The sequence below is a fragment of the Pelodiscus sinensis genome, chromosome 3, assembly GCF_049634645.1.
Source record: "Pelodiscus sinensis isolate JC-2024 chromosome 3, ASM4963464v1, whole genome shotgun sequence".
In the NCBI taxonomy this organism is placed as follows: domain Eukaryota; kingdom Metazoa; phylum Chordata; order Testudines; family Trionychidae; genus Pelodiscus; species Pelodiscus sinensis.
The window spans coordinates 295,428-317,286 of NC_134713.1; the positions used below are offsets into that span (position 1 = coordinate 295,428).

Genomic DNA, 21,859 nt, shown 5'->3' on the forward strand with positions numbered 1-21,859 from the left:
AATTTAAGAGTTGAATAGTCGATGGAATTTCTATGACTATTCAACTCGTCGAGAAGCACTTCCACGTTCCGCCTTTGACACTGAAATGCACCAGAGGTCCTGCTGTGCTCTTGTACATTTCAAAGTTGGCATGCCACAGGGAGCCCAAGGACAGTGGGAAGTCCTGCTGACTCTGGGCTCCATGTGGGCGCTTCCACTTTGACATGCATAAGAGCCCCACTTTGAAATGCACAAGGGGCCTGGCTGGGGACTCTTGTACATTTCAAAGCTGGCACCCGCATGCAGCCCGGAGTCCTCTGGGGACTCCCCACCTGACCCTGGGCTCCATGCGGCACAGCCACTTTTAAGTGCCTCCCTCTTCCTTCTCCCCCTTACCCCCCCCCCCGCCTCTATCAGATTGAGGCAGCAGGGGGGGCAGGAACTAGTCGACTGTCCAATAAGCATTTGCTTATCGGATAGTTGACTAGTCCTTCACATCCCTGTTCAACACCATTTCTATTATAAATGTGTACTTCTACTCCTGTAACCCATCACCCTTGGATTGAAATTTTCCATGGAGCTAATAAACCTATTTCTGGGCTCACTTCAGCCTGAAATCTTGTTCACACATGACTGAGGAACCAGCTTTGTACACTTGGCTTCTGTCATCTCATGGAGCTCACAGAAACAAGCCCAGTTAGAAAGACGTCTGCAGTAGGTTTGAAATTGAATGTGGGATGCGCAGTCCTCTACACAGACTCAAAGGCATGTGTGCACAATAGCAATTTGTTCGGCATCTCTCTGTTTTGATGTAAAATGTGTAGTGTGTGTAGGAGGCCTTAGTCCAGGCCTGGGCAAAATACGGCCTGTGGGCCAGATGCAGCCACCAGATCCAACCTGTGGACACTGTGGGGAACCCCAGGCAGGTTCCCCACTTGCTGCACCTCACCTGCATGCAGCTCAGAAATGCAGCTGTGGGGCAGTTTCACTTTAAAAATTGAGCTGGGAGGAGGGGGAAGCTTTTGGAGCTGCTCTCACCCCCAGCACAATCCCATTGGCCGGTTTCTGGCCAGAAACTGGCCAATGGGAGCTGCCTGTTCAAATAACAGGCAGCCACGAAGCACAAGGGGCTCCACATCACATGGCTACAGCCTGTGCGGGAGTGTCAGGCAGCAGTCTTCCCTCTAAGCTGTGGGGCAGCCCAGCTTCACAGGGGATTAATCAGCCCTGCCCAGTCACAGGCTCTGGGCTCCATGCAGGGAGCTAGCTGACTGGATGGGGCTGACTTAATCATCCGTGAAGCTGGGCTGCTGCACAGTTTAGAGGGAACACTGGCTGGCAGGGAGGCTGATTCAGGAACAGACTGCTGGCTGGTAAGTCTCCTGGCCAGACCCTGCCTCTGGCATCCCAGTGCCTCCCTGCTCCCCACTCCTGCCCCCTACTCTACATACCCAAATCCTTTGTCCCCCTTCTGTACCCATATCCCCTGCCCCAGATCAGTCCCTTCCTGCCCTAGCTCACAACGCAAATCCCTGCACCCCTTTCGGTACCCCCAGTTCCCTGCCCTAGGTCACAATCCAACCCCCTGCACCGCAGTCATAGAACCAGAGCATCAGAGAATCCCAGGGCTGGAAGAGGTCACAGGAGGTCATCAAGTCCAGCCCCCTGCCCAAAGCAGGACCAGCCTTAACTAAATCATCAGCCAGGGCTTTGTCAAACTGGGACTTAAAAATTTCTAGGGATGGAGATTCCACTCCCTCCCTAGGGAAAGCATCCCAGTGCTTCCCCATCCTCCTAGGGAAATAGTTTTTCCTAATATACAACCTAGACCTCCCGCACTGTAATTTGAGACCATTGCTCCTTGTTCTGCCACCTGTCACTACTGAGACCAGCCTCTTTGGAACCCTCTTCAGGAAGTTGAAGGCTGCTGTCAAATCCCCCCTCACTCTTCGCTTCTGCAGACTAAAGACCACATCCCTCAGTCTCTCCTCATAGGTCATGTGCTCTGGCCCCTCATTATTTTGGTTGCCCTCCACTGGACCCTCTCCAAAGTGTCCACATCCTTTCTATAGTGTGGGGGTGTCCCAGAACTGGACACAATACTCCAGATGAGGTCTCACCGGAGCCGAATAAAGGGGAATAATGACATCTCTGGATCTGCTGGAAATGCTCCTCCTAATGCACAGGCACACTGTTGACTCATCTCCAGCTTCTCATCCACTGGAACCCCCAGGTCCTTTTCTGCAGGACTGCTACTTAGCCAGTCGGTCCCCAGCCTGTACCAATGTTTGGGATTCTTCCGTCCCAAGGGCAGGACTCTGCACTTGTCCTTGTTGAACCTCTTCAGATTTCTTTTGGCCCAATCCTCTACTCTGTCCAGGTCACTCTGGACCCTATCCCTGCCCTCCAGCGTATCTACCTCTCCCCCTAGTTTAGTGTCCTCTGTGAACTTGCTGAGGGTGCAATCCATCCCCTCATCCAGGTCACTAATAAAGATGTTGAACAAAACCAGCCCTGGAACCGATCCTTGGGGCACTCTGCTAGACACCGACTGCCATCCTGACATCGAGCTGTTGATCACGACCCGCTGGGCCGAACCGTCTAGCCAGTTTTCTATCCATCTTACCCTCCATTTATCCAATCCAGACTCCCTTAACTTTCTTGCAAGAATACTGTGGGAGGGCTGCAAGAAGTCCAGTGCCCCAGGTCACAATTCTTACCCCAAGGTCCCTGTTGCACCCACCCTCTGTCCCAGGCCCCCGCACCTCCTCCATTAATATCCTGGAAGAGTGCGGCCCTTGACCACATTCCAAATTCTTGCAGTGCCCCCCATCAAAAATTATTGCCCACCCTTCTCAGTCTAAAGCAATAAAGATGTAAGTTTGGCCACTCTTACAAAATATCAGGCTGTCCATAACTCACCTGGACTGTCAGGTGGTTCAGGGGAATGAGTAGAGCGCTGAGAGCCCAGTTCCTGAGTACTCTTTCCTGCCCTTTGCACTTTGTCCCTGTGTAGCACGCACTAAAGGCCTCCAAGGTCACCTTCCAGTAACCTCCTCCCCCCCGAAGGGAACAGACTTGTTTAAATTTCACAGATTAGTTCTCTGTCTTCAGAGAGGAGTGACCATACCGAACCTTTTCATTCGTGGGTTGGAGACAGGGACAGGAAACGTGCTAAATGTCCAGGCGATGTTAGCTGAGGGAAATGAGGGCATTTGAAGTAGGGATGTTGGCGTATTGCCGTTGAAATGATTAATCAAGAAGCCTAGGCTTACCGGTTAGTTCAATCGACTACACACAACTGCCCCATTCCTCCGCACTGCCTCTGGGTCTGGGACAGCTAAGGGCTTCCCAGGAGTGGGGCCAGGAGCACACTGGCTGCTGGCTCCGCCCCGGGGAGCCGTTTAGTAACCGTATAAGCACTAAACGTTGTTGTGGCTACACGATCACTAAAATATCCAGTCTCTAACATCCCTGATTTGAAGGCTACTAAATAAAGGGCTGAGCTAATGCAGATAAGTCCAGTATACTCTGCTAGTTCAGGCTTGAATGTTGGGGCAGAAGGTGGCTATAAGTACCAATGGAAATTAGAAAACGAGTCTGAAAGCTAATACATTTGATACGCAGCTATTCTGTGGGAATGATAGCCTTTGAAAGCAATAATCCTGAAGAGAGCTGCAAGCGGAAGTGTATTTATTAGAGTAGCCAGATACACAGAGCTTTACAACTCACTTGCCATACTTTTCCCCTCTTCGGGTATGTCTACACCAGGGGTGGACAATAATTTTTGGCCGGGGGCCAGTTCAAAAATTTTGGAAGTGGCCCTGGGCCGCCCCAGAAGGGGCAGGGACTAATCCGGAAGGGGCGGGGCCAGAATGCTTCTGGGCTTCCCCATCCCCTTTGCCCTCCCTTCCCATTAGGCACCCACGCCCCTAGTAGGGCAGAAAGAAGCTTCACACGCTCCCCCGCCCCCAGACCCTGATTAGCCTGGGGGCGAGGGGAGCAAGAAGCCTCCTCCTGCCCTATCTCTACCCTGTGAGGAACACACGGCACTTCAAAGTGCCATGCGCTGCTTGCAAGGCGGGAGGAGACGTTACATGCTTCCCTGCCCTCAGGACCTGATTGGCTTGCGGGCGGGGGAGCTGTGCAAAGCTTCCCTCGCCCTGCCCCCACCCTGGGTGAGCATATGGCACTTTGAAGTGCCATGTGCTCCTCGCTGGGAGGGAGAGTGGAGGAAACTTTGCACGCTCCTCCTGCCCCCAGGCCAATCAGGTCTGGGGAGCGCATGACATCTCCTCTCGCCCTGCGAGCCATGTGCAGTGCTTCAAAGCACTGCATGCTGCTCACAGGGAGGGAGGAAGCTTCGCACGCTCCTCCGTCCCCGGACCCTAATTGGCCTGAGGGCAGGGGAGCAGTAGGGCTTCCACAGGCTGGATCAATCTGCTTGGTGGGCCGGAAACGGTCGATGGAGGCCCTTTTGCCCACCCCGGACTACACTGTGCATCTTTAGCCTGTCCAAAGAATTGATGCATGCAGCACATCGGGGAATAGTTAAAATAGGAGAATGAGTGTAGACTTACAGAAAAAAGGACTAATGAACAGCACAGTAGTAATGAGCAAGGCCTCAGTGTTCTCTAAAATCATGTGGAAACTGCCATGGATAAAACTCTGGCTTCTAAAAATGGAATCCAGAGCAGATTGGCAACTTCATGGGTGCTTCTGCACATTGATCCAGCATGGATTGATTTATCATGTCTAGTATAGGTGTGATAAATAGATTGCCGAGCACTTTCCTGTCTACTCTGGTACTCCAGTAGAACAAGAAGAGTGAATGGAGTCAATGGGAGAGCATCCACTATCGACCACACAGCGAAGATACCGCGGTAAGTAGGTCTAAGTACGTCAGCTTCAGCTACGTTATTCATGTAGCTGGAATTGCGTAACTAGATTGATGGCCCGCAGTAGAGTAGACTAGGCCACACTCTTTCAGGCTGACCTTAGCACTTGCTATGAGAAGGGTTGATGTGCTGTTGGCCTCATTTCATCAGGATGTTAGGGTACTTTAGATGCTTTTTTGGTGCCCATAGACTTAGGACGGGAAATGAACTGTAGTTACATGGTTGCTCTTCCTGCGCGGTAATAAAGGTAGTTCAGGGTTGGCTCTGTGTGAATGTCTCACCAGGGAACCCTAAAGGTGCTCCAGTGAAGGACAGGAATGGGATACCTGGAAAGCACCCTAGGTTAACACTTCCTTCGACAATGAAGATAAGAGAAATAAATGCTGTTAAGCTCTTTATTCTGTCCTGAAGATCTCTCTGGAGTTGGACACAGTGCCTGAGTATTTTGGATTTGTGGGTCAGTTGGACTATTCCTCTATCTATATATTGAGAGGCTGGAGGGTTCCTTGGCTGCGGATAGTTGAGCAGATGACACGAGTTACTCTCCGTTTGAACTCTGAGAAGTGGAACTTGCACAAACTGTTACTTATGCTCTCAGCACAATGGGACCCAGATCTCTTTGGGGACTCTGTGTGCCTCTTAATGGTAATCAGTGATTCACTGCTAAACCGTATTGTCTCTCTAACATATTGCACTTAATAGGTTAATCTCTCATCCTGGAGTGCATAGATGCTGCCTGAACCTCCTCTCTACTGTCTTCTCTCCCTTATTGAGGTTCGATCATGTAGGGACAAAGTGAGAGAGGCTAAAAGTCAGGTAGAGTTGGACCTTGCAAAGGGAATTCAAACCAATAGTAAAAGGTTTTATAGCCATATAAACAGGAAAAAAACAAAAAAAAGACGACGACAGACCTCTAATTACTAAGGATGGAGTGGAGGTTGAGGATAATCTAGGCATGGCCCAATATCTAAACAAATACTTTGCTTCAGTCTTTTAATGAGGCTAATGAAGAGCTCAGGGATAATGGCAACATAACAAATGGGAATAAGGATGTGGAGGTAGATATTACCGTATCCGAGGTAGAAGACAAACTCAGACATCTTAATGGGAGTAAATCAGGGGGCCCAGATAATCTTCATCCAAGAATAGCAAAGGAACTGGCACATGAAATTGCAAGTCCATTAGCAAAAAATTTTAATGAATCTCTAAACTCAGGGGTGGTACCATTTGACTGGAGAATTGCTAATATAGTTCCTATTTTTAAGAAAGGGGAAAAAAAAGTGACCTGGGTAACTACAGGCCTGTTAGTTTGACATCTGTAGTATGCAAGGTCTTGGAAAAAATGTTGAAGGAGAAAGTAGTTAGGGACATTGAGGTTAATGGCAATTGGGACAAATTACAACATGGTTTTACAAAAGGTAGATCGTGCCAAACCAACCTGATCTCCTTCATTGAGAAAGTAACAGATTTTTTAGATAAAGGAAATGCAGTGGATCTAATCTACCTCGACTTTAGTAAGGCATTTGATACAGTACCACATGGGGAATTATTGGTTAAATTGGAAAAGATAGGGATCAAAATGAAAATTGAGAGGTGGATAAGGAACTGGTTAAAGGGGAGACTACAGAGGGTTATACTGAAGGGTGAACTGTCAGGCTGGAGAGAGGTTACTAGCGGAGTTCCTCAGGGATCAGTTCTGGGACCATTATTTAATATTTTTATTACTGACCTCGGCACTAAAAGTGGGCGTGTGCTATAAAGTTTGCGGATGACACAAAATTGGGAGGTATTGCCAATTCAGAAAAGGATCGGGATATCATACAGGAAGATCTGGATGATCTTGTAAATTGGAGTAATAGTAATAGGATGAAATTTAATAGTGAGAAGTGTACGGTTATGCATTTAGGGATTAATAACAAGAATTTTAGTTATAAGCTGGGGACACATCCGTTGGAAGTAACGGAGGAGGAGAAGGACCTCAGAGTCCTGGTTAATCACAGGATGACCATGAGCCAGCATTGTGACATGGCTGTGAAAAAGGCTAATACGATCTTGGGATGTATTAGGCGAGGTATTTCCAGTAGGGATAAGGAGGTGTTAGTGCCATTATACAAGGCATTGGTGAGACCCCATTTGGAATACTGTGTGCAGTTCTGGTCTCCCATGTTTAAGAAGGATGAATTCAAACTGGAACAGGTACAAAGAAGGGCCACTAGGATGATCCGAGGAATGGAAAACCTGTCTTATGAAAGTCAAGAATCAGAGGGGTAGCTGTGTTAGTGTGAATCTGCAAAAGCGGCAAGGAGTCCTGTGGCACCTTATAGACTAACTGCAGTGTAGGAGCATAAGCTTTCGTAGGCAAAGACCCACTTGGTCAGATGCACCTGATGAAGTGGGTCTTTGCCCACAAAAGCTTATGATCCTACACTGCAGTGAGTCTATAAGGTGCCACAGGACTCCTTGCCGCTATCTTATGAAAGGAGACTCAAGGAGCTTGGCTTGTTTCCCTTAACCAAAAGAAGGCTGAGGGGAGACATGATTGCTCTCTTTAAATAGATTAGAGGGATAAATACCAGGGAGGGAGAGGAATTATTTAAGCTCAATACCATTGTGGACACAAGAACAAATGGATATAAGCTGGCTAGTAGGAAGTTTAGACTTGAGATTAGATGAAGGTTTCTAACCATTAGAGGAGTGAGGTTCTGGAACGGCCTTCCAAGAGAAGTAGTGGGGGCAAAGGCCTATCTGGCTTCAAGACAAAGCTAGATGGGTTTATGAAGGGGATGGTTTGATGAGGTAACATGATCTTGGCAATTTATTGACCTTTCACTATCAGTGGGAAATAGGCCAATGGTGGGAAGAGTTGCTATAGAGAACTTTTTTCTGGGTGTCTGGCTCGTGAGTCTTGCCCCCAAGCTCAGGGTTCAGCTGATCGCCATATTTGGGGTCGGGAAGAAATTTTCCTCCAGGGTAGATTGGCAGAGGCCCTGGAGGTTTTTTCGCCTTCCTCTGTAGCATGGGGCACGGGTCACTAGCGGGAGGATTCTCTGCATCTTGGGGTCTTTGAACCATTGTTTCAAGGACTTCAATATCTGAGATCTAGGTGAGAGGATTATTCTAGCAGTGGGTGGGTAAGATTCTGTGGCCTGCATTGTGCAGGGGGTCAGACTAGATGATCAAAATGGTCCCTTCTGACCTTAAAGTCTATGAGATTTCCCCTCTTAGCCCCATAACAAATGGAGGAGAGAGGTGGTGGGGAGGGAGGGGGAAGGCACAAGGTGACTTGACTTCTACAGGGCTAAATTTGTTACTCTCATAGTAAGGGTTATTGATTTTTTTCAGATGCCATGTTAGTCTGTTTGTGCAAAAACAGCGAGGAGTCCTATGGCACTAGAGTAACAAAAGTATTTGGGCATAAGCTTTCCTAGGCTGGAACCCACCCTCAGATACAGGAAACGGAAACTTCCGTGTGGCAGGTAGAGATGGGTGTGTTACATGACTGTGCAGAGGGCCAGTGCTAGCGAGGTCTCTTGAATTGGGATAGGGTGGATGTGGCTTATTCCCAAGAGCTGAGGTGGTGAGAATACCGAAAGAGGGAAAAGCACGTGTCCCAGTGAGGTAGGCCAGTGATGCGCAACCTGTGGGTCTTGGCATCCGGCTACCCGGATCGGAGCCCCGCGCCACATGGCCGCCAATAGCCAGGCCCAGCCGCAGGGGTCACAGTGGGGCGAAAAAAGGTTGCGCACCACTGAGCTAGGCACTCCCAGTCTATTCCAACCCAGTCTGGAGGTGTCAGTTTGCCCATGAATTCCAGCTTGGCAGCTTCAGGCTGATGTCTGGTTTTGAAGGTTTTTTGCTGAATTATGGCAGCTTCTAAGTCTGCTGCTGAGTGCCAGGGAGACTCAAGTGCTCTCCGCCTGGTTTTTGAAGTGGGTCGTGCCCACAAAAGCCCATTTTTTGTTAGTCTCTAAGGTGCTGCAGGTCTGCCCGTTGTTTTCTGTGGTTATTGAATGTTACCCTCTCGATGGCAAAGTTCAGCAAAAAGCTCCTCACAGCCGGACTGCAGAGCTGGACCTAGCGTGCAAACTCAAGGCTGTCTGGTCTGAGGGGGATTCTGCCATTTTACTATGGCTTCACCATCTGGCATGCTGTGCCAGTGCAGCTTCTAGCAGTAGCTCCCTTGTGGGAGTAGAAGCTTCTACCAATGCTTAAGTGGTGCCTCGTGGTTTTCATGGGTTGCACTCCTGACTCTACCCCAGAGGGCGAGTATCTGAGTGTCTCCCTGAGCTCTCACCCATGTGTGGCTGCTTTGGGAGGAGAAGCCAGGCCACTTGACTCTTGTCTCCTGCCCTGTCCACATAACTTTTCTGCCAGCAGCCTTAGGCCAATAGGAATCGCCCCCACATGGGTCTCCTGTTTGTCCTACTGGCCCAGAATTGTGAATCCAGATGCTGGTTGTCTCAGGCAGCATTTCATAGGCCCTCCCCCTTCTGGTTCCTGCCTCTCATTTCATTCATGTGCTTATTGCACCCCCCCCCTTGGCATCGCCCCGCCTGGCGCTTTTCCACACAGCATCCCGCTCTAGCAAAGCCTCCTCGGCACAATCGGAATGTCGTCTGGTTGTGAAAATAAGGTGACTGCTCTGAAGCCAGCCTCTCCCCCCCCCCCCCCCCCCCAGCTTCATCCTGCCCTCCTTCTCTCCCCCAAAGCCCCAGTTGAGGTACTGTCGCTATGGCCTCCGCTGCAGTATGACAAGCCCTCGTCTCTCCCCTGCTCCCAGCTGAAGGGCAGCTGGGCAGGAGCAGATTCCATTCTCTCTCACTCGCTCTTTTAGAGTCTACTCGCTCCTACCGCCTCTCACAGCTCAGGGTTTCAAACACAGCTGCCCATGCGTGCACGGACTTCGCTAGCAGAGAGGGTGTGAGGTGTCAGGTTTGGCTGGGATTTCTCCCTGGGACGTGGACAAATGCACATTGAATCAGCCTGACATTGCTTGACTGTAGCAACATCAGCTCCGCTCCCCTCTGGGGCTGGTTCAAGTAAACTGACTCAGCCCACCTCTGCATGCTCCTGGTTTGAGTGAAGGCTTGCAGTGTCTCACCTCTGTGTTTGTCCAAAGACCAGTAGGGCTAATATTGACCAAGTAGCATAACCTCTAGTTGCTCCCTCAACACGAGAGGCTAATCCTGTGCTTTTGTTTTCAGTGGGACTTCTCCTCTTGCATGTCTGAATGCTATGCTGCATACAAACTCCCGAGGGGAAGAGGGTATTTTCTATAAGGTTCCAGGGAGAATGGGAGTGTACACACTGAAGGTAAGTGTCTCAGATGGGGGGACTTTCTTAAAAAGTTTGTGACCTTTGTAGCCATTTTAACCGATGTTGGATGTTCCTCATCTAGGGATCCCCAGCGGGATAAGCAGTTGCAACAAAAGTGTCTCCAAAGTGCCTCAAACCTTAAAAATGCCCCTCTGCTCAGATAAGCACCCCTATCTCCCTCGTGCCCAGCCCCGCACTCCCGCCCTGCTCTTGCAGACCCCCCCCCAGCTGCTCCTGCATCCTACCGCCTAGTCATGAGGCAGCATCATGGATGGTTGGCCAGTGATTGGCAGAAAGGTCTGTGTTGAGCGGGGTGGGGCCATCTCTGAGTGAGACGATGTTCGGTCGTCGTGCCTCAGTCTCAGCGAGGAGGCGAAGGACTGCTCCGTGCGGGGTGCCTGTCCCCTAGGGGCAGGACTGGCACAGTCCTTGAATGGAGCCTAGTTCATAGCCATCAGATGGTTACTTTGTCACTCTTCATCAGGATTTGTACCTCGAGCTGAAAAATTCCCTCTTCCATACCCAGCTCACACCATTCAGTCCGCCAGCTGGGGAGCTGCTTAAAAAGGGGAGCCTAGGGTTTTATTTGAATCAGTCTTCTTTGTTAAATAATTAAAATCTTTATTTGCAATCTTACTCTCCAACTGAAGTGTTGAATTAACCAGCCTCTGGTACTGCTAGAGAGTCTATAGATTCAAGGCAGAGAGTGAATTTGCACATTTAATCACCTAAATGTCACCAGAGAATAGCATCTGTGTGTCATGGATGGAAAGAAAATGGGTGGTGTTCTGGGGGAAGTGTGTTGGAGGTCTCATGCATCCATCAATAAATCCTCAGAGCTTTAGGAAATTACAGCCTATATTACGCTCGACATGAAGTAACTATTTTGGACGTCATTATGGCAGGTAAAGATGAACTTGATCACTGGAGTGGAAGCTGGTGGTAGCCCAGGGACCAGAAAATTATGAGCAAAAACATAAACAAAAGTATAATTGAGAATTGAAAGCAATTGAAGAATTGATTAGATGGCCTGAAAGTCATAATTACATGTTCAAGTAAAAGGGCAACTTTTAGCCAAGAGCCCATCATGGGTGGCAGGGAAAGCAGAGGAAGCAATTAGAATACAACTTACAATACACAACAAGTTTTCTGTCTCTTCCCCCTTTTCAGTCAGCGTAAGTTAAATGTTCCTGGTGCTTGTCTCGATCTAGACATCTGTATAATCTGCACTACGCTTGGCATTACTGCACTGAAGAGCCAAATCTCTGGGCAGCCGCTCATGTCTTTGTGCACCTGTACCAAAGGCACAGAGAGCAGAGGAGCTCAGCTACTAATCAGTTCTCCATAACTGAGACCGTGTCGGCGTCCTGATGCATCTCTTAGCTCTTGTTTCTGTTTTGTTGTAAATACGGTTGCTAGTTCAGGAATGGTTCTTATTCAAGTGATTGCCCCGTCCTCCCCGTTTCAGGACGTTGGCACCCAGTTCACTGGCATTGGAGGTTTCCCTCAGCAGTACCCATCAGGCTGCTCATGCCCTGAATGATGGTATAAGTGGAAGAGCTTCCCTGACTCCCCTTACCACTCATGACAGTTGTTGGAGCATGTTATCTTGTTACCACAGGTTCCCCTCCGCTTATCTGGGTGTAGCTGGGGCCTGGTTTTCATGGTAGGTGTTTAGTAAGTGATAATACTCCGTTTTCCTTTGGTTCCTCTCTCTTCTTCGGTTCCCTTTGAAGCCCTACTAGTTCTGCAGAAACCGGTACAAGTGAGCAGCCTGAACTCTAGTTGTCACTGCAAAATCTTCAGGGTCTTTAAATAAAGAATAAAAAAGCCAAGGGGGCCAGACTTACAATTCCTTGGAAGAAGTCAGCCCGGCGCCCACCCTCACAGCGTTTCAGTCCAGAGCAGAGAGACACAACGCCTGCTTCGCTAGAAGGATTCCTCCAGTTGGGGTGGAATCCCTCTGCAAGTCCCCTTTGTTCTCAAGGAGGGCGAGGTGCCGAACGCTGCTGTGAAGGACTCGGCTCTGGGAGGCGCTGAAGTCCAGCAAGCGTGCAGCAAAAGGGCCCAGGCACTCCCAAGGCAATCATCCGTTCAGCTGGGAATAGTGCTGGCCCCGCGGAGGCTACGTCTACACGACAGGGTTTTTGCACAAAATCCCGCAGAGCGTCCACACCAAGTGCATTTTTGCGCAAGTAAATTTACAGTAAATCAAAAGCACAGAGGGGTTTTTGTGGTGAAGGTATTCCCCTTTCTGTAAGGAATAACTCCTTTTTGCGCGGTGTGGACAGGCAATGGGGGTTTTGCACAAAAAGAGCCAATCAGAAAAAGCACAGGTGCGCTGGTGGCTATTCTGTGAATAGCAATCAGAGCTTTCCTTCAAGAGCGCATCCATGCAAACAGATGGACATCTTACCAAATGGATATTGATACCCGCCTCTGGAATTTCCACTCCATGCATCTGACAAAGTGGATCTTTGCCCACGACAGCTCATGCAGTCTGGACGCTGTCTTGCGCAGAAGTGCATTGCTCTTTCGATGCACTTTTGCAATGTGGACGCGCTCTTGCACAAGAAGTTTTTGCAGAAGATCTCTTCCACAAAATGCGTCTTGCACATGAAGCCTGCAGTGTAGACGTAGGCTGAGAGCAGACCCTGCAGCAGCACCGTCTGGCTCTTAGCAGTGCTGTCCTTGCTGACTCAGCAGCGGCGCGCTGTCCTGGGGCTGTCAGCTCTGGAAGTTTGCTACGGCATGTGGTTTGCTAAGTCTCTTGGTACGGATTGTAATGGAGATCCGGAATCCCGTCTCCTGGTAGAGTTGGCTGCCAGTCAGTAGCTGCTTGCCATTTCTTTTCAGCATTCAGTATTATGGGCCTCTCTGGGCGCACATGGCGCTGTTCAGAAGGAAACCCGTGATATCTCCAGCGCCATCTTCCCTGAGCTAGCCACACCAGTACCTGGCACAGACAGGCATACTCCCTCCGAAATCCCCCGAACTCATCCTGAGATTTGGAGGGTCAGCGAATACCTGCCAGGGTGCATGAAATAGCTCCCAACTCTCTTCCCACTGGGCGCTCTGTCATGGCCAGCCACTAAGACCCATGGCCTGGAAGAGATTGAGCTCCAGGGCCTTCCCCTTCCCTTGGGGCTTCCTCCCTGCCTATAGATCGTCTCCACAGCCTCCTGGCTCTACTTCCTTCAGCAGGCACCCTGACCCATCCCTTCAGGAAACCCCCATTCCTGATACTGGGTTTGTACTGAGCAAGAGCTGGAGGAGGATTCCCCACAGCCAGCTTGGCTTTCACCTCTTCATCATCCAACAAGGCAGTGGTAGCCCAGGGTTCCTCATCTCCATCTGCTGATCACTGAGCCCGTCAGAACCTCTTCTGCTTGGGTAGTCAGTTGGAGGAGGCTTGAGAGAGGTCCCACAGACTTGTTCACATCTCATCATCTGTAGGAGTTTCCCAAGTGACACTAGCAATTAATAAAGCTATCCTGGAGCCCAGCAAAGTGCTACAACAAACTCCGTCTTCCCTACACCCATCCCAAGCAGAAAGGTTTCCCTTCCAGAAATGATCTCTCCTTACAGCAACCTCAGCATTTTACACCGCACCGCTCACCCCGTGACAGTCGTTGGTGGGGTTCAGCTGTCCAGAGGCAGGGATAAGCGAGCATTTACCACAAAAGCAAAAGATGCAAGGAAGCGCTATGTTTTTGGCAGAAAACTTGATTCAGCAGCGGAACTACAGTTCAGGTTTGCTGATCAGCAGGCGTCGGCCGGCTCCGATGACCCGAACTTCTCTAGCAGTATCTTGAAGTTGAAGGTTCTTCCCCAGCTCTCCAGCTCCGTACTCTGCGGTCGGATTGGCTGTGCTATTGTCTGTGGCGCTATGAGGTGCTGCTGTGTACTATTGAAATATGTTGAGGTGCCCACAGCTGGCCTTTCAGTAGCAACAATGGAGTCGTTACTGCTGGTCTGATGGGTGTTAATGCACAACGAGAGGAACCACTATTCCAGAAGCTTCTCAGAGAGGGCAGGTATGCAATGAGGCAGCCTGACCCGTCACAGCAAGGCTCTTTCTTTTTCCAGTGCTTGCTCGTGTCCATTCCAGGTAGGTGTGTGCTACATGCACCGATCCCGGAGCTTTTCCCTTAGCAGTGCCCTTTGGGCCAGCCAGGGAACCCCCTGGAGTGGCACCGCTATATCGGCGCATATTCTACCCCTGCTGGCCCTCCCCCCTACCGTGACGGTAGCTGGAGCGCTGACTACGCTGGTGGCCCTTCCCCTTAGCAGGTGTTTTGAGGATTAGCAATTAGCTTAGTGTCAAGTTTAGATGAAGGAGCCTTCTCCCTTTAAGCCTCTCCCTGGCTGGGGAGGGGATGCCAGGGCTGCAGGGGTTTGAGCCGTGTGCGAAGTGCTTGAAACCTAAGCCCTGCGGCAATCCGTGTGACTCTTGCCCTAAGTGTCTGGGAGAGGGCCATTGCATAGACAGTTGCAACATTTGCAAGAGTTTCAAGCTGAGGACAAAGCGAGAGAGAGAGAGAGACTAGACTCAGGCTTATCCTCAAGGAGTCCGCTTTGCAGCCGCCGGCACCGGAACAGGCACCGCAGGGGTATGGCGCCCTGGCTTCGGTGTGGGAGTCCTCAGTGGCACCCGCCAGACTGATGGCCACTTCTTCAAAGTCCTTGAGGTACTTTGGTGCCTACCCCTGGCTCTTTGGTGGTGCAGGCAGCGGGGCAGGAGGAGAGGCAGGCCCCCCCAGGACCCCATGCCAAGTCTAAGGAGCCCCAAAAGCTAGACGTGCTGGGAGGGGGGGGGAGACCTATCCCATGGGGGGAGGGGCTGTAGCTCCTCATCACCAATCAACAGGCAATACCATGAACAAGTTTAAGGATCATCTCCCCCAAGATTTGAGGCAGGAGTTTGGTGCCATCACAGAGGAAGGCAGGACAGTGGTGCGAACAGCGCTGCAGGCAGCATTGGGCGCTGCGGACTCAGCGGCCCGGACGGTGGCCACGGGCAGAGTAACGAGGAGGCGTGTGTGGCTGCATGTGTCCAGCATCCCTCCCGAGGTCCAGAATACTCTGCAGGACCCTCCCTTCGAAGGGTCGGACCTCCTCTTCTCGGACCAAACAGACTCAAAGCTGCGCAGCCTCTAGGGCTACCGTGAAGTCTTCGGGGATTCGCTCCGGCCCCGCAGAGGAGGCCGCTCACCCCCAGACATCCACAAGGCCCTTCCAGCAAGGGTTGGGCCCTGACGGGCAGGAATAACTAATAGGAGCAGGCGCAGGGGGTCAAGATCAGACTCACATAGAGGGTCTGCCCTGCTGTCTAACCAGCAGCCCAAGCCCTCATTTTGAGGGTGCGCTCAGGACATTGGTCTCTGTACCGGCACCCCCTTTTGGTTGTGACTTCCCCTTTTCTAGCGGGCCTGGTCCCAGATAACCCTTCCCTACTAGGTCTAGAACCCACTAGTCAGAAGTTATGTCACAGAATCCTAGGGCTGGAAGAGATCTCAGGAGTCATCAAGTCCAGCCCACTGCCCAAGCAGGACCAATCCCAACTAGATCAACCCAGCCAGGGCTTTGTCAAGATGGGACTTAAACACCTCTAGGGATGGAGATTCCACCACCTCCCTAGGGAACCCATCCCAGTGCTTCACCACACGCCTAGGGAAAGAGTGGATGTCCCTTCCCTGGGCCAGGTTCATGACCATGAGTTCCATGATCAAGGACCTCCAGAGGTCTCTTATAATAGCGAGGACATGCATGAAACTGCTGGGTTGTACCTATGTGGTGAGGTATGCCAGAGATAAGGTCTGACCCCTACAAAGGTGGTTGTTGAGCATCCTCTATCCAGCATGGGCACCTCTAGATGCAGTAGTCACGCTGCTGGAGACTGTGTTCCACTCACTGGACTGGTGGCAACAGGAGAGGACTGTCTGTGCAGGGGTCCCATTTGCCAGACAGAGCCCATCGGTGCAGCTGTTTACAGACGCATCGGATACAGGCTGGGGGCCCACCTGGGAACCCTAGGACACAAGGTATGTGGTCCCCCATGGGAAGTTCCCTGCACATAAATGTCAGAGCTCAGGGCGGTCAGGTTGGCGTGCCAGGCCTTTCTCCCCCAAGTGGAGGACAGCGTGGTTTCCGTGTTGACAGACAGCACAAACACCATGGATTCTATCAACAAACATGGTGGAGCCCGTTCCTCTCCCCTCTGCAGGGAAGCCGCATGGCTGTGGGAGTTGTGTATCGCCCAGAATATCCACCTTGAGGTGACTTACCTCCCCAGGACCAGCAACGTTCTGGCGGACAGGCTCAGCAGGTCCTTTCAGGCCCACGCGTGGTCCATCAGACCGGATATCATAGTCGTCTGGAAATGGGGTTATCCCCGTTGGGACCTGTTCGCTACTCTAAGGGAACGCCCAGTGTCAGAACTACTGCTCGTACATGGGTCAAGGGCAGGAGCAGCAGGGGGCCTCGGGAGCTATTGTACACATTTCCCCCCCCCTTCCTTCTGATTCACGAGGTCCTGCTCAGGATCAGGAGGTGCAGGGCCACAGTCATTGTGGTGGCGCCAGCATGGCCTCGACAACACTGGTTCACCAGGCAGTAGAAGACCCAGTGGTACTGCCGCTAGTTCCAGATCTGATCACCCAGGACTTGCGGGAGGGGAGGCTTTGCCACCTGACCGTCTCAGCCATCCACCTAGCAGCATGGAGCCTGCCTGGTTAACGGGGGCGGAGTGACTCTGCTCAGAGGAGGTGCGAAAGGGGCTTCTGGAGAGCAGAAAACCTTCACCCAGAGCAGACTGAGGCCAAGTGGAAGTGTTTCACCTTGTGGGCAGAGCAGATGGGGACAGACCTGATGGGTGCCTCAGCCCCTTTCATTTGGGATTACCTCAGGCACCAGGGCCTCCTCTGAAGGTTCATTTAGTCACGCAGCCTTTCACCCGGGGGAGGGACAGAAGTCTGCTCACCAGCTTTCCGAAGGGGGGAGGACAGGTGGTTCCCCCACGTGCACCCTCTGGGACCTCAATCTAATCCTGACAGGTCTTGTGAGGGCCCCTTTTTAACCTTTAGCCACCTGCTCTCTGAAGCACCTGTTGTGGAAGGTGGCGTTCCTGATTGCAGTTACCTCAGCTAGGAGTGTTTCGGAGTTGAGGGCCCTCACTTCGGAGCCCCCCATCCAGCTTTCCTCCCTAAGGTAGTCTCCCATTTTCATATGTCTCCGGACATTTACCTGCCGGTTTTCTTTCTGAAACCCCATTCCTTGCATGTTAGAAAGGCTCTGACATTCTGTATAGAAAGGACAAGAGAGTTGGGTAAATCTCCGCAACTTTTTATTTCAATAGCTGAGAGGATGAAGCGTTCACCAGTATTGGCCCAGTGCCCATCCTCTTGGATCACATGCTGTATTGAGTGCTACGACCGTGCGGGTAGACCCGGGCCTCCTCGGACGGCTCATTCTACAAGGGTGCAGGCGGCGTCCAAGGGATTGGTTGTGCAGGTGCCCATTCTTGACACTTGTAGAGCAGCTACGTTGTCCTTTGTATGCACGTTCTCCAATCGCTACGCGATTGCTCAGCAGGTATGGGGAGACGCGGCCTTTGGGGGGGCTGTACTGCAGTATATTGTGAAGTAGGCGCTGATAGCTCAGACCCACCTCCTAGGACGCTGCTAGGGAGTCGCCTAATTGGAATGGACATGAGCAAGCACTCGAAGAAAAAACGGTTACTTACATAACTGTTGTTCTTCAAGATGTGTTGCTCATGTCCATTCCAAAGTCCACTCGCCACCTCTTTGTCGGAGGGTTCCGGCAAGAAGGAACTGAGGGGGCAGAGGGCCAGCAGCGGCATGTATGCGCCAATATAGCTGGCTCCCTGGCTGGCCCAATGGACACTGCTAAGGGAAGAAGCTCTGGGATTCGTGTACGCAGCGCACGCACACCTCATTGGAATGGACATGAGCAACACACCTTGAAGAACAACAGTTCTGAGGTAAGTAATCGTCTTTTCCAGCATCTGGAAGAGAGCATAAGAGGGACAATGGCATCATATCTTGGCCTCTCCGTTCTCCCTCCCCCATCTCATCGCCTGGAAGACAGATTTGAAACTGAGGAGGTTGGTCACAGGCTGGATCGGCATTTGCTCTGAGTATGGAGAGATGTTACTGCCTATAACGTCCATGAGGGTGAGCGACTGATTCACATCCTGTGTAGTCTGTAGTTAGAATTTAGGCTGCTGCTTTTTATTTCTCAGGTAACCAGTTTTGCTCCCTGCTTGCTGCTTATAATCATAGAACACTAGGACTGGAAGGGACCTTGAGAGGTCATCGAGTCCAGTCCCCTGCCCCCACGGCAGGACCCAGTACTGTCTAGACCATCCCTGATAGACATTTATCTTAAATATCTCCAGAGATGGAGTTTCCTCAACCTCCCTGGGCAATTTATTCCAGGGTTTAACTACCCTGACAGTTGGGAACTTTTTCCTAATGTCCAACCTAAACCTCCCTTGCTGCAGTTTAAGCCCATTGCTTCTTGTTCTATCCTCAGAGGCCAAGATGAACAAGTTTTCTCCCTCCTCCTTATGACACCCTTTTAGATACCTGAAAACGGCTCTCATGTCCCCCCTCAATCTTCTCTTTTCCAGACTAAACAAACCCAATTCCTTCAGCCTTCCCTCATAGGTCACTTACATTCGATTTTTGTTGTAAGTAAATATTGTATATTTTCCCTAAAACAGTGGGGCTTTTGGTTGACGTGCTTGAGAGGTCTCAGCTCAGGTTAATATGTTGTATGTGCTCTACCTTCTGTCCAAGTGACAAACTGATGAATGAGCTTGCCCTCCAAGGCAGCATGAGACCGTGTATTGCTTGGGTGACTGGCTGGTGCCTTTCTCTGATTTGCGAGTGGCTCAGTGAGCATTTATGCAATGTAGGTAGGTGTGGGACTCCACATGCTGATGACCGCATCATCATGGAGGGGTTAGCTACTTGTGGCTGGTAGAGCTTTTTGAGAGACCTCTCAGGCTGGAGCGTTGTGGGGGCTCAGCTATCCCACGGCTCTAGTTGGTACCCCAGAGGTTCCCTTCACAAATATCGGCACCACAGGTAGAGTTCACAGGGCAGTAACAGACTATACAACATTCAGAGATTACGTTACCAGCACAGATTCATCTCTCTGGCCAGCCTTGCTACTTAGATGCACTACCGTCCTCTCACTGCTGCATGGACTTCCATAATTCTCACCAGCCATGTCTCGCAATTAAAGGGAGATCTTTTAAAATCGGTGGGTCCAGAGAACTTGTTTCCATGAGTGTTAAAAGAGCCAGCTGAGGAGTAGCTGGATTCTTACAGTTGATTGTTCAGTCATTGGTATGTTGGGGAATTTCCAGAACACTGGAAAGAATTGGATGTTGTGCCAACTTTAAAAAATGGTAAAAGGGATGAACCCGAGAATCGCAGCCCTGTCCTCCTGACATGGATCCCGAGCATGCTATTTGGAACAGCCGATACAGGACATGATTAATAAAGAGCTAAAGCAAGGTAAGGTAATTCATGCAAGTTTATGGAAAGTAGATTGTCAGACTAATTTGATATCATCTTTTAATGAGATTACAAATTTGGTGGATAAAGTAAATTCATGTAACACATTTAGATTTGACTCGATGCCATGTAACTTGAATTGAAAATCGAGAACAATAGAAAATGAATATGGTACACGTTAAATGGATTAACATGGACTGCTAGGTCACAATTAAATTATAAATGGGGGATTGTCATTGGACGGGTATGTTTTCAGTGGGATCCTGCAGTGATTGTTCCTTTGCCCTATGCTATTAAACAGCTAATAAAGTTTTGCAGACCATATAAATTGGGGGAGTGGCAACTAATGAAGGTTGCTAGTTAAGAGCAATTTGGATTGCTTGGTATATTGGGGGCAAGTACACACTGTAAATGTATGCGTCTAGGAGCAGAAATCTAGGCCAGTGATTCCCAACCTTTTTCCCATGGAGGAACCCCTAAGAATTTTTCATATCCCGAGGAACCTATGAAAATGTTTGCTTGGCCAGAAAAAGTTGACAGCGGGGAGCGCAATTCAATTACTGCTAAATTGTCAAGAAAATTTATTTGTAAAGAGCTGTTTTGTTTATTACACACACACACACACACACACACACACACACACACACACACACACACGTCTTCTTACATTGTAAGAAAAAAATTATGTATTTATTCCATGATTTCTTGCGGAACCCCTGACGATGGTCTGCAGAACCCCAGGGTTCCGTGGAACCCTGGTTGGGAAACACTGTTCTAGGCCTACTTAAGAGCTACAAAACAGCATGCAAAGAGCAAATGTGAACCTGGGATGCGGGACAAGGAGAATTTTGAGTAGGACTAGACAGGTTCCATTAGTGCAGCTGCTGCTGGAATTATTTCCAGTTCTGACGCCCACAATTAAACAAGGAGGCTGATAAATTAGAGAGGGTTCCAAGAAGAGCCATGAGACTGATTAAAGGATGAGAAACGTGCCGGAGAGCAAGAAGGCAGGAGCTCTGTCTCTTCCATAACAAAGAGAGAGCTTGATTCCATCTGTCAGTAGCTGCTTGGGGAACAAGTATTTAATAATGGGCTCTTCAGTTGAGCAGATGATGTTCTAAGCTCATCCGTTGGCTGGGAGTTGGAGTTAGACATTCAGACGAGAAATAAGGGGGGCATTTTTAGAGATAAGTAATTCTTGAAATAATTTACCGAGGGTCGTGGGGGAGGCTCACTCACTGAGAATTTTAAAATAAAGGGGGCATGTTTTTCAGAAGTCTGCTCCAGGAATTTTCTGGCCAGAGGATTGCAATGATCCTTTCTGGCCCTTGAATCTGAGACTCGCTGTTATGCCGCAGTTTATCTGAAACCTGTTCAGCTTGTATCAGGCATTGCCCATTGTGATTCCTCTCCCAGGTGTAGAAAATGCTGTGGAACATGGCCCGTGTGGATACTTTTCATCACACCCCAAGTGGGGAAGCAAGTGTAGCCCTGGCTTGACATAAGTAACTTCCCTCATGTTGTAGTGGGCACAGTTGGGAAGGTGAATGGAGGGTTGAGTTGTAAGTGGGGGCTTGACAAATAGGATTCTGGGCTAGGTAAGATAAGCATGCAACAGACCAGATAAACCTGGAGTGCAAAGATCAGGTTCCATGAAACTGCACATGGACAAGCAGACTGTACTAGGAAGATCGCCTTGTTATTTTAGATGGCCTTCTGCATGGCATGAGACACTTGGAAAAGTGGCTTGGGCAAGACACACAGCAGGGGTCTACTTCGGCTGCTGACCTGTAAAACACCATCGTATAGAAGCGTAGTGTTGGAAGGGGCCACAAATGCCGCCTTCAGTCTCCTCCACAAATACCGAGCAACCTAGAGGCACCTTTGCTTACACCCTTGGCATCTGTGTTGGTCCGACAGTGTGGTCTAGCAGCCGTGTACAAAGCTTGGGTATTATGCAGGGGCGCGTAATCACCGTGTTGTTCAGCCAAAGCTTTTCGTCTCTCGTCAGACTCAAGCATGCAAAAATTACCCAGCTGAAAGAGCGATCGATCTCAGAATAATTTTCAACATGGGTAAGTTGAGCTAACAATTAGAGATGCTGTACCTGCCAAAGGG

General features: G+C 50.2%; 1 protein-coding gene across 5 annotated transcripts in view; it reads left to right on the forward strand.

The window, feature by feature from the left end:
- ASXL2 (ASXL transcriptional regulator 2) overlaps positions 1-21,859 on the forward strand; it is a 191,505-nt gene that overhangs the window by 75,077 nt on the left and 94,569 nt on the right. For 3 of the 5 annotated variants that reach the window (XM_075923201.1, XM_075923198.1, XM_075923200.1), the window contains 2 exons: positions 4,794-4,862; positions 10,082-10,190. In XM_075923201.1, the coding sequence (XP_075779316.1) occupies positions 4,794-4,862; positions 10,082-10,190 (178 nt within the window). The remainder of the gene's footprint in view (positions 1-4,793; positions 4,863-10,081; positions 10,191-21,859) is intronic. The other 2 variants (XM_075923203.1, XM_075923199.1) reach the window with 1 other exon arrangement.